We start from the raw sequence: 13,626 nt of genomic DNA on the forward strand, positions 1-13,626 counted from the left end.
TTTTGATCTAAGGGTCTCCATGATGTCACGAGGCGTGACCATATATGGAGGTGTGATGTCACGAGGCGTAACCATATATGGAGGTGTGATATGGCCATATATTGACATTCCCATACTGTATATGGGGAAGAGCCCCTGGCAATGTCGTCTACGTCGCGACTACATATATGCCCATATATGAGATCCCTGATGATGTCACGTGATGTCACGAGGCATGACCATATATGGAGGCGTGGGGTGGGTGACTAACGGACGGACTGACGTGAAATGCACGTTTCATAGTAAATGCGACCTGTGGTCGCAATAAGTGGTTAACTTTGTGTTTTTGATTTGAAATGACTAGATTCAAATGCCGATTCCATGCATATAATACAGAGCTGACATCCTCTCTCTATTTATCTATTTACTGAATCCTTTTTTTCCTCAACACTAAATAAATATCCGTGCTGAAAATAGCTGATCTACAAGCTTCACAACTCGTCACAACATATGCTATTTTCTCAGACTTTTCTACAAACAGAATAGGGAGGCTAGGGTGCATGTGGTTAAACTAGATTCAAACGCTGATTCCAGTACAACCATGCACGCAACAATCACACATAATTCAAAGCTGACATCCTTTCTCTATTTACTGGCTGCAGTCAGGTCAGAAGAATGGGGAGGAGTAATGTCTGAGTAAAGTCTCACAGGAAGCTAAACTAGCAATGGTGTGTGTGTGTGTGTGTGTGCATGCATGTGTGTGCTTGCGTGTGTGTGTGTGTGTGCGTGTGCGTGAGCGTGTGTGAGCGTGTGTGTGTGTGTGTGTGTTGAGAAGGGGTGTCTAGAGCAGACACACCCCCAGCCACCTGTAAAGCCTCTCTCTGAGGATCAAGTTTCTTTTGAACACTTTTAACACAGCATTTGTTTCCAATAGTTTACAGTTTGTGAAAACGCCCGTTCCGGAAGGCCGAGCCGATGCTTCCGAGTTCCGTTTTGCTGGGCGGCGTTTTATAAAGCTTCCATAAGGCTCCTGCAACGGAGAAGGGAGAAGCAGTGCATGCCATTTCGTGCCCCTGACGGTTTTAGTGAGCCACTTGGCTTTTTATTTTGGCTCTGCTCACCGCAGGCTGCTTGTACTTTACTGTGCCTCCCCTGTGCTGGTCTGATGGTTGCAGATTAAGGGCATGCGGAGCAAAAGTCACTCATTAAAACAGTGTGTGTGTGTGTGTGTGTGTGTGTATACACTTTGTGTGTATAGTTTGGTGTGTGCGCGACTGCACGCACGTAGATGTCTCCACATGTTTGTGTGACAGGAGCAGTGCTGATGAGTGACGCCAGCTGTGGCCTGCTGGGTATAGGTACCAACTGATAGATGACTGCGAGAGAGCTCTCTTCTTTACCTGTACCTCCACTACGCTGTCCCTGGAGACCAGCCGCTGACAAATATTCTAACCTGAATTCCTAGGGAGGCCTGCAGATAACCGTTTCATTCTAAATCTGAGTTTAACCCGTTTAAAGCTACTCAAGTTCAAACAATAACAGCTTTCAAATGATAAACAGGACTCACTCGCAGCGGTTGCTGGATGCGTTTCGAGTGTCCCCAGTGGTTCTTTTCTCCCAGCAAACTAATATGTTTGAAGCTTAGGCTGCCATTGCCAAGCATGCGCCACGAGCGATTTCAAATGTGCAAAAAAATATTGATATTTCAGGCTTCTAAAAACAAAAACAAACAAAAACGAGAAAAAAATAAATAAAGCAATCCACAATTCCATGTCCTCCAGAACGGCCCCTACATTTCTGCCTCAAAACATATAATGATCACCTGGGACAAATGATGAAGCTGCAATACATCTTTCAACTCCTCCCTCTTGTACTCTCTCTCTAAAACCTGATTTATATTTGGTTGCACATCGTGTCGCGCAGCCGATCTACAAGATCTGATATTTTCAGTGTGCGACACTGAAGTATAAACAGGCCTCTCACACACACACACACACACACACACACACACACACACACACACACACACACACAATGTATACAACATTAAAAATGCAGTACCTTTGAAACCCAAATCTTTAAAGAATGGGGGCAAGTACATCACTTGTGATACTCAAATGTACTACAAGCTCTGGCAAAAGTAGTGGAAAACTCTAGATGAATCGATGAAAGATGCTCACGGCAGCCAAACATGTTTTCTATAGTTGGACTTGACAATTCTTTCCAGAGTATTGGTTCGTTAAAAAAAACAAACAAAAAAAAACATTATGCCTTTAAAACAGTGAAGATTGTTGCGTGAGCTACGGGCAAAGAATTAGTTGTTGCCACACATTGATTTTGTACATGTGAATGTATTCATGTCCTGTCATTCTACAAAAAAATAACCTAAAGGTTTGGCCTGTACTGCCAAAACCAGTAACACGAGAGCAATGGAATTATTTCTATGACAAAAACAGATGTTTTCTACTTTATTTTTTTCTTTTCCCTAAATTTCCCTCTAAACTAAATAGTGTGCATTCACATGATTGGCCAGTGGATTTATGTTTTCATCTAACAACATTGCCATCTGTCACTTCTGTTTAAACAAGACTCTGAAATCTGCAGTGGAGCTTTGTTACCACTAGATGGACTTGTGTCTCCCTAAAACAATAAAATTGAAAAATTAAAATGCAAGACAAGTGGGGTGAGCAATTTTCTGTATAGTCTTAACCCCCCCCCCATATAAATATAAATATCTCTATATTGTGAAGGTGGGGGCAGGGGGTGGGGATGAAGTTGCTTGCATGCTGAAAAAGAAAAAAAGAAAAGAAACTCCAAACAACTCTAATCCCAGATATTTACTTTTGTTTGTTTTCACTGTGTCCGCCGGCTCCATGGGAGCAATCTTTTATATATTTTTTGCCGTGATGAAATTGAACTGCAGTCCCCACGGAGTTCATTATGGGAAGAGAGCCAGAGAACCCTCCTCCCAACCCACAGCACCCCAGCCAAGAGGGACTCGGACAGGGGTAAAGGACCCGGGGGTGATGGGTGGTGGGGGAGACTACAGAATGGAATGGGGGTGGAGTTGGGGAGTCCCAGGAGGAGCGCAGATGAAGGAGACACATAAACATTCGGGTAATGACCTCAAACACACTAATGAAGCTGCCTACAATCTTGTCACTTGCTCTTAATTTGAGTTTGTTAATTACAGTCGTGAGACGCACGGGATACACAGCAGTATGGCTATTAATGTCAACTGTAGGTCTATGTATATTATGTTGCAACCTGGACGCCGACACATTTGTGGAAAGTGAAGCGTCTTGATTCTGATTAAAATACGGCCTTACAGGCATACGCAAAGGCTCAACTTATGTAACTTAGATAGCATTTGATGTAGACATAGCACTATATAGTACATCTGCATAGTTCATTATATAGATAGTCCACTGCTAGATCCTTAGCATACATGATGACTATGATGAATTTTTTTTATGTATTTGATGTATTACCATGTCTTTTGTTCCCGCTTACTGTAAATCGCTCTGGATTAAGAGTGTCTGCTAAATGCCTAAATTGTAAAATAGAACATAGAAATATAGAGTGAAGTTACAGTAGTAGCCCTTTTATCAAAATGTTAATTGTTTATTGGAGAAATAAATTACCTATAAATTTGTTTCAAAGTGATTCCCCCTGTAGGGTACTTGTGCCATCACAAACCCTCCCCCGAATCAGTAGTGTGTGATGACATGTTGACATGACATTTCACATTAAAAAAAAAAAAGGTGTAAAGAAAACAAGTACAGTATTCACACAAAATTCCAAAACAAATTCAAAGGCTTTATTGCATTCAGTTAGCATACAAAGCATGAGTGAGGGTCTGGATAGATATGAAATGTTCAAAAATCGGATTAAAAAAAATAAAACAGGAAACAAGACAGAAAAACAAAAGTACAATAAGAGTAGCAGTAGACAAATAGCAATTGCCTTTCGTTACTCTTCACAATCGCAAACTCTTCAATAACGACTTCAGAGGGCCAGTGGAACTGTACACTGCGTGACCCCGGTTAGACTCAAGGTAAAGAGCTGAGCTCTAGGAGAGTACTGCGTTGTATATAGGCTAGGCTAGAGCTAGAAGAGAACTTCCAACTGAAAAGAGGCCTTCGCCTGAGTGGCCTCGCACTGTGTGTGTGTGTGTGTGTGTGTGTGTGTGTGTGTGTGTGTGTTTGTGTGTGTGTGTTTTCCACAGTCCCATAACGAGGATGAGAACAACGTGAATCTCCCCTTCCCGCCATGACCTCACTGCTCTGTGTTAACAGAAAACAAAAACATATTCTTTGAGGCATGCGTTGTGCACGTCTTTTTGAAGGCAACGGAGACCGGCTGTGTGCTATGTATGCTTTACTAACAGTGGGGGTGAAGGCAAAGCAAAAAAAACAAGGCATTTTGGCTTTTAAACTTTAAAACACATTACAAAGGAGTGAGTAAACATATTTCCGCATGTTGCTATGCTATCCCATATCTTCAGACAAAACAAATACCATTTCACATCTGGTATATGATCCCAGCAAAGTTTGTGCTACAGCTGGCCATGGTACCGGGCCGCTGTTGGAGGGTGTCAATGTGTATTATGACAACAGGATATTGATAGTCAACATTAAAGTGACATAATTCCCAAAGAAAACAATACTACACTACAGGCATTTTGGCTCATCAGACAGCCATAATCAATGGAGTTCTGTTTGGGAAAATGTAAGTCTTTTGGAGGGGTTCTGCAGAGCAAAAACTAACTAAATAAGGTGTCAGTATAAATGGTTTCCTATAATTGCAACTGAATAAGCTCTTTTGGTTCTACAGTATGCAGAACCTTTTGGTTATAGTGAGTAGAGGGCAGGCTTAAAAAGCAGCATGTTAGGCACTGTGGGCTTCTGTTGGTAAAACATACTTGTAAAATCATCACTGAAATGAAGAAAAGAAAAACCACAAGAGTTTAACTGTGGCTGTACAGACAAACAATGCAAGGGAACAGAACTCTAGAACAAGATGTGCAATTGCAAACAAAAGAAAAAAAAGAAAACGGCAAACACTATATTTGAAAGTCTCAGACAAACAGCACTGTTAACCAAAAATAATAACATACTACACTCTCATGCTATGTACACTAGAAACCTAAGGACTTGTGTATAACACATGAATGAGTAGTTTATAAAAACATAGGACAAATGCAAGGATATTTTCGACAAGTAATTAACAGACTATTTCATAATGTTCAAGTTCATGAGCGGACACTGAAACAAAGCGATGTTTGTTGATCAGCGTTTACCAGTATACCTTCCGAGTGGCAAGGCCGTCATTCTGTAAACCTATATCCACTGTAAAACATCCACCCCTCCTTCCAAAACTAAGCTAAACAAACAACAAAAACTATATGTGGGTCAATAAAAACCCATTGAAATCTACATTAGATTAAAGGTGTATATTACTTTTCCTGCTATGTACAGCAAAACAAATTGAGTCCCAATGGAGCTTTTTTATTTTCTATAACGCAACAGTCGCACACACACACACACACACACACACACACACACACACACACACACACACACACACACACACACACACACACACACACACACACACACACACACACACACACACACACACACACACACACACACACACACACACACACACACACACACAGTCTATTACTCTGGTCTTTGGTATTTCTATAAAGGACAAAGTAGGCACTTTGTAGTTTTCCCCATGATATGGACGGCACCACAAGGTACGTTTTTCCTCTCCATTTGTACTCTGCCATTATATTTGTTAGCCACTCACATACTGTACACACACATTACAAACCTACACAGCTCCACAACTAGGCCTACCACCTAACACTCGCATTTAGTCTATGTAAACCTACACAGCTCAACAACTAGGCCTACCACCTAACACTCGCATTTAGTCTATGTAAACCTACACAGCTCAACAACTAGGCCTACCACCTAACACTCGCATTTAGTCTATGTAAACCTACACAGCTCAACAACTAGGCCTACCACCCAACACTCGCATTTAGTCTATGTAAACCATCACCAGGGTCAAAAATGCATCCCACTGGACCACGATTGAATGCACCAGCTGTCTCCTTTTTTAATTTAGTTTTTGCTGTGACTACAGCTCTTTTGACGGACACAATTACGCTGGCTACACATATTGAAAAAAACTTGGGATTTATTTCATGCATTTGTGTTTCAAATACGTTAACTACAGTATCTGACCTGGTAGTATTGGCTGACTACCAGTGGATTAAGGTGGATTAACATGGTGCTGTTTGAGAGACAATAGGAAGTTGTGAAAGCCTGCCACATACAATATCCAATATGTGCATGGCTGTTACTACTACTACCATTGTACACAGACTATTTTATGTTAGATGTTTTTTGTTCATTTCACTTCTGGCTATGTCACATATACTGTTATCTCATTAATAGTGATTTGAAAGGTCACAGATAAACAGGGTCAAGAGTGAAATTGATAGAACTTTGAGCGCAGCAGCAAGGTGTAAATTCCGAACAGTGCACCATGCCCAGGGCAGTGCTGCCGCGAGGTTCAACGCCTCCACTTTCCATAGGAAAACAACAGCGGCTCCGCCGGCACAAAGTCATTTAGCCGGTGACCACATTACAGGCAGCATTACGCAGGTAATAAGCGCTAAAATGAGAGGTTTGACTGTAAAGGCAAGGGGTAAAACTGGCATGAACAACAGAGGTAAACATTAGCCAATGAAGGTTACTGTTGGGGTCTTTGCCGCCCCTTTCTTGGACACAGCGACCATCAATGAAAAAAACAAAAAATGCTGGAATCTTTTAACGTACGACTGCGTTTCTAAAGGAATAACATTCAAAAGCGTGGCACAGATACAGTATTTGCCCTTCCTCTCCTCTCTTGGCTAAAATCGTTCTAGTCTACTTTCTAGTTGATGCTTCCTCTCTTAATACATTCATTAGACATGACCACCCTGCCAACCTCTCAGAAACCAGGGTAATAAAAAGAAAAGTGCAACACAGCGATGCTTCAAAATACCATCAAAACCACTTTTGTTGCTTCTGTCAAATATACTATCCTCGTGTGAAAACCTGCGAAATCCTATGCGGTGTTGATCTGAATATTTCCAGGGCCCCCGTTTGTGCCAAGCTGTTATTTTCTTCTTTCATGAAAGTAGGTCTCATGAGACACACAGAGAACCGTGTTGTTTCAAAAGGACGTGCTTGTCATTATACACAACAACTTAATTTGTGGATCATGGTTGACTATTTGTTAAGAAATGACAATAAACTAAATGTTAACAGCAGAGATCTGGTTCGGTTGTCGCTTGAGGTTACACCATAATACTCAACTCGGTTAGTCTGTCTCCCTAATTTCAACCTTGCATGTTCCATCGGTGGTGTGTGAAGAGCAGGGCATTTGTTCTCAACATGGGGTCTTTGAGGGGGTTCCAGGGGGTCCCCAGGTAAATGATAGATATTTAGAAGCCAAATCTGACTCTGGTACCAATTTGTAAAGCGTTTTACAAATTTCACCAAAGGTTAAAATATATATTTTTACAGTGTACAATTGGGGTCCCAGTCCCAGAGATAAAAAATGTATTTACCTAATGGGTCCTCTAAAATAAAAAAGTAAATGAAGTAAAACGTAAATGAAAACGGTTGAGAATCACAGGGTTTGGGACATTTGTAAACACTGCTGTGGAGGAGCTGTTCAGGATACTGAGGACGACAACAACCGTGAAATATTCAAGACTAATATTCAGTTCCATAAAGTGATCTTTTTACATTATAAACAAAGACACGATTAGATTTATTTGTCTATACTTTCTTTCCTGGGGTTGTAAAAAAAAAAGGCCTGGGAGGGACTTGGAGACATAACAGTACCAACTATCTTGGATATGAAACAAACAAAAAACTAAATATATTAAGTACTGTATGCGTACTACAGTATATCATCCCAGTTAAACTGTGGAGGAAAGAGTTACTGCATAGTAGAGCTGATAGCTGTGTGTACGAGTCCAGCATTACAAGCCAGGAAGGAGTTGTGGCGGCTGGAGCGTGTGTGTGTGTGTGTGTGTGTGTGTGTGTGTGCGCGTGTCTTTAGCTGTGGAGCTTAGCTGCCCTGCGTCAGGCTCTGCATGTGTTTGGCGATGTCATACACGTAGGTGATGTCCGGTCTCTTCTCTGGGTCAGGGTTGATGCACATATCTACCAAGTTCCTCAGCTGGAGAGAGAGAGAGAGAGAGAGAGAGAGAGAGAGAGAGGGGGGGAGATAAAGGGATGGATAGAGCAAGGGACAGATGGAGGGGGACGGATGGCGAGTGAGTGAGACACAGAGACAGAGAGAGAAACAGAAACATTAAGAGCCCATACAGTGATTGACTTACACAAATGAAGAACCAGTCAGACATCTGTGATAACCAGATGTCAGTAACAGGCCAACATCAAGTTTAGTATGCGGATTAGGCCACAAAACCCCCATAATTCTTCAGAGTTACAGACCTGTAAGGGTCCATTTTGGTTCCTATCAATAATTTCGCTTGGGACCCCCAGGAGCCCCTTTTAATGACCCCTGGGGGTCCCAGCGTGGGACTCAACTTTGAGAACCACTCGTCAGACCAATTTACTTTTTACAGCCACGCCCACATGGACACACATACACATCCACACCAAACCGCTGCCTCTGTGTGGTGCCTCTATTTCTGAGACGGCATTTACACTTGAAGCCGAGCGAAGTGGCTGATTGGAGCAGATAGATAGACAGGCTCGCAGGCGGAACAGCCACCGTCATCATTAAAAAAAAGAAGAAAAAAAAAAACGAACGAAAGAGGGAAAGAAAGAAGAAAAGAAAAGAAAAACATCTACGCAAGGTCGCTATGGTAACCGCCTGCTGACTTCCTGGCCGCTGTTGCGTGGCACTGGCTCGGACGAGTTCTTGTCAGACGCGTGTGGTGCGGGAGTGAGCGAGAGTGAAATAGAGAGAGGGAGAAAAATATGCAAATTCAGACTGTCTGAGCATTAGCCCCGCACGCATAGTGTGTGTGTGTGTCTTTGCATATCGTTTGCTGTCAGGTGGAAACCTGATATGTCCAAAACCGTTACGTTTCAGAAAATGAGGAACAGAACCTGCGTTCCACTTCAAACATAGTTATTATTTAGTAACAAGCACTTGTTAATAATTTATAAAACCCACGGACAGACTTAACCACGTTCACTTTCAGATCAACAAGCTGAGCTTGTATTTTTGCTGCTTTTGTGTGACAGACAAATTAAGGTATAAAAAAACCATAAAAATAAATATGGAGATACGAGGTCTCTGCCCGACGTGTGTGTGTGTGTGTGGTGGTGGGGGGGACAGCAAAAAGATGCAGATACCGTATGTAAAATATTCATACGCGTCTTTGCGTGGAGGTGTGTGTGAGAAGCGGAGGGGGTGGGAGTGGGGGGTGTCAGGTGGAGGGTGGAGGGGGAGCGGGGGGGTGTGGTGGTGGTGGTGGTGTAGACGGAGATGGTTAAATGACACAACAAAGATGAGCAGCTGACAGTGTGCTGCCTATCCTTCAGGAGCATTGTTTACATCCAGACAGGCGCTGCAGGCTCCCCCCCTCATCTCCATCTCTCTGCCGCCGCCTCGCTTCGTCGTTCCCCTACCCTCTCTCTCTCTCTCCGCATGCGCGTGCGTGCACACACACACACACACACACACACACAGACACACACACACAGACACACACACACACAGTCTCTCTCGCTTTGTCTCCCTTTCTCCTGGATGGGGGTGACATGTGGGGCATTGCAGAAGCTTGGAGGTGTGTGTGTGGTGTGTGTGTGTGTGTGTGTGTGTGTGTGTGTGTGTGTGTGTGTGTGTGTGTGTGTGTGAGAGAGAGAGGGGGGGGGGGGGTGGAGGTGGGGTTGAGCTCTAGTGACAAACATACTGTACACTCGTGCATTTTGCACACACAAAAACGCGCCCACACTCACACACAGCCGCGTGGTCCTGAGACAACTACCAATTAGCCTGTATCAACGTCCCCCTAATGAAGTGGATAGCAGTCTGTAATGAAGGCTGCTCTCCGCAGGGTTTCATTATTTGGCTATGGAGACATGACTGAGGATACAGTGTTGAAAACTAGCCACTGTGGACCTGTTGTACTGCAGACACCCTGGCAGCAACACAATGGAAGGCATGGAGAGAAAGAGACAGTAATGGGCTGGTTGCCCCCTCCTCCCAACTTAAACAGCTTAGAGACCTAAGGGGATGTCTCCCCGCCGTCCCCGGTGCCTTTCTTAACCATCAAGCAAGTACAATAACTTACAAAGTGGATAAGCTCCCATCAACAAAAGCTCAGGTTCCGTACTGAACAAATAGAATGACCACATAGATTGTGTGTGTGTGTGTGTGTGTGTGTGTGTGTGTGTGCATGTCTCCAATGTGTATGTGTGTCCTTTCACTTGTCATCTGTGTATATGTGCATGTGCATAATTTTAGTGGGGATAAAACTGAAAGGTTAGAAGAAAAGATTTTGGAAAGGGCACACGCAGCAAAAACAAAACAAAAACAAAGCAATGTGCTCGGGCGCGCGCACGCACGCGCGCAATCAGCAATATGGTTATTTGTGACCACAGCTCTTCCACATTACATTTCTGAGTGCGGCTTTGTCTGAGCAGAATTATAGTGCATGATTTACCATTTACTATGGAAACATGACACCCCTGCCCATTTAGTTGTGCACCCAGTCCACAGCATGGCCAGATGCTTTTGATATTGTGCATTTAATTTCTCAGACAGTTATGCAATCACATTGTGTCTTTTGATCACGGCAGTGCGCAAGAGTAATATATACTGTCATTCATTACCGTGTAGTGGCGTTTAGAGCATCCAGTTGACTCGGTCAATAATGTGCATGAGCCATACAGTAGTAGGCAAAACACAAGTTACTGCTTTGTGAAGACCATCACAGTTACTTGGGGCATATATGCTTTATGCACATTCACTGTCTTGTCTTGTCTTGCATTGTGTTTGATATAACATATGACCTAACTGTAAAGCACTTGATGTATGTCCTGCCTGTGAAGCACTTTGAACTGCAACCCTGTATGAAAGGTGCTATATAAATAAAGCTTATTATTATTATTATTATTATTATATGAGAATTTAACAACATTCATCAATAATGTACAGTTGGAGGCCATCGATATTGTCCTTTTCTTTTTGCTGAGGTTTGCGTGATCTGCGCAAAAGGACAGTTAACCCATTTTGGGCGGGAACCCCTTTTGGTGTTTTAAACATTATGTTATAATTTAGCTATTGAAAAATAGCAGACCTACAAGCTCATAGCGCGACACCGAGTGGCGCGCTACGAGCTTGTAGGTCTGCTATTTTTGAAAAATCGTGAAAATATTTATTTCAGAAAACTGGAGGATTTAGAAGGTTTTTTTTAAAATGTTGAGGTCAGGCCTAAATGGGTCAAATGATATTGTCCCTTATCATTTGACCCATTTAGGCCTGACCTCAAAACTTTAAAAAATCCTTCTAAATCCTGAAAAAAATCCTTCTACATTTTCACGATTTTTCAAAAATAGCAGACCTACAAGCTCGTAGCGCGCCACTCGGTGGCACGCTATGAGCTTGTAGATCTGCTATTTTTCAATAGCTAAATTATAACATAATGTTTAAAACACCAAAAGGGGTTCCCGCCCAAAACGGGTTAACTGTCCTTTTGCGCAGATCACGCAAACCTCAGCAAAAAGAAAAGGACAATATCGATGGCCTCCAACTGTATTTAGAGGCCGGTTCACTTGAGCCTTTGTCAAGTTGAAGGACTGAAATTCATTGTATTTTTGCCATTTTAGAAAACATTTTAGAAAACTGTCACCTATAATGCTATGATGCCATGCCCAAAATAGCAAGGGGTACATACCTCCTCTGAGTAGTGGTCTGAGGGTAGAGGCGGGTAGTCGCACTGTTCAATCTTCTTACACAGTGAGTACAGGTTCATCTTGTCCCCATAGAATGGACTCTGAAGGGCTGCCATCTGAGTGAGACAGAGAGAGAAAGAGAGAGACACAGAGACAGAGAGTGAGGCTGTCAATAAGATTCATAGTTTGTTTCCCCCCTCCTTTTGCAGACAGTTATGTGTTTTGTTTTGATGGATGGCTGTTATGGTGGTTTGCAAATGCAGTGAATCGAAACAGAAAATATTGCGTTAAGTTTCTCTCAGCCGGACACTTGTGCTGCTCTGCACTGCTACCGTACCGTACAGTAAGTTAGTGATGAGAAGGGGAAGGATTCAGGAGAGGAGAGTCTCCTCTCCAATGCATTACTCATAATAGCGATGTAAGCCCACTTGTCTAACTGAAACTCCCGTCCTATTGATTAGAATTTCTGTCTGCTTGCACAACCCATAAGACCTTCATTAGTCTCTACACCGTACACTATGTTAGTCTTATGCTAATGCTTTTTGAACACTTGTTCTACTCATCTGTGCCCGAGGCTTTAACATTAGCACTTCTGCCTCAGCAGTTATCGGTCTATGCTTTACTAGAACCATAGAACCAGATAATGCTACCGTAATGACCTGCTGGGCACTAAAGCCTAATTTATACTTAGGTTGCGTGCAGGTGTTGCACATTCAAAATCGCTGAGTTTGTAGATGAGATATTTTTGTTGCATGACACCCCTGCGCAACTAAGTATAAATCACCCTGAACCTGCAGGGCTGTATACTCACTCCATGACCATATACCCAGAAGAATAAATGTGGTAATGAGCTCAACTCTTGGTATGTATCACATAGCCATGGTATTGGCGTTATGTAGTTGTTGTCCCTGCCCTAGTCCTGAGGCATTTAAACCCAAAAGTGTGAATGTCCCATTCCTCACAATAGCAAGCTAGGATTCTCTAGCACTAACTGAACGGAAAATCTCAGCACCCAGAAAATGTAAACACATTTTTGACCTTGTGGCTCACTTTGTTCCTGACTGCCGTGACCAAGACCTTCCCTATGCAATAACCATAAGCCATCTACAGTACATAGGCCATAAATTGCCTGGCATATCCCAATTCCCAACCCAGTGGGGATTCTCTCCATTCTCTTCATGGTATAAACATGTCAGAGGTTGATGATGCAGAGACAAGAGAAGGCTCTTGTTTCTTATTGGGCAGAGTTGACAGAGTCTCTGTCACTGCTTCCAGAGGGGAGTGAGGAAGACTGCAGTGGAATCTCAGCAGGGCCATCTCTCTTCTGGACATAGTTCGCCATCTCTCTCTCTCTCTCTCTCAAGCTCACACACATAATGCATGTACTACAGACATCTATACACATATGCACAGTGGGATCTCTTTCTCTCTCTGGACACCTCTCTCTCTGTTTCAATAGCTGCTACAGAGACTGACACTGTAGGGGGTGACAGTGATTGGAGGTGGGGGTGTTTGTGTGCGCATGTGTGTCAGTAATGACGTCTTTTCATATCTAATGGTGTCTCATGTAGGCATCACAAGGTTTACCATTTAATTCTTCTGTGCTAAAAGAACAAACAACCTGCACGTGCTTAAAGACACACATATGCACAATGATATACGTCCTAGTAAACAACTGGTAAAATCTAATTTGAAA

At 42.8% G+C, this 13,626-nt stretch overlaps 1 protein-coding gene across 3 annotated transcripts in view; it reads right to left on the bottom strand.

The window, feature by feature from the left end:
• Positions 1–3,785: 3,785 nt before the first annotated feature.
• nek7 (NIMA-related kinase 7) overlaps positions 3,786–13,626 on the bottom strand; it is an 89,580-nt gene continuing 79,739 nt past the window's right edge. For 2 of the 3 annotated variants that reach the window (XM_079506058.1, XM_079506057.1), the window contains 2 exons: positions 11,933–12,046; positions 3,786–8,235 (listed from right to left, as the gene is read on the bottom strand). In XM_079506058.1, coding sequence (XP_079362184.1) covers positions 8,125–8,235; positions 11,933–12,046 — 225 coding nt within the window. In that variant the 3' untranslated portion in view covers positions 3,786–8,124. The remainder of the gene's footprint in view (positions 8,236–11,932; positions 12,047–13,626) is intronic. The other variant, XR_013790413.1, reaches the window with a different exon arrangement.

Source organism: Electrona antarctica (genome assembly GCF_951216825.1).
Source record: "Electrona antarctica genome assembly, chromosome: 7".
NCBI lineage: Eukaryota > Metazoa > Chordata > Actinopteri > Myctophiformes > Myctophidae > Electrona > Electrona antarctica.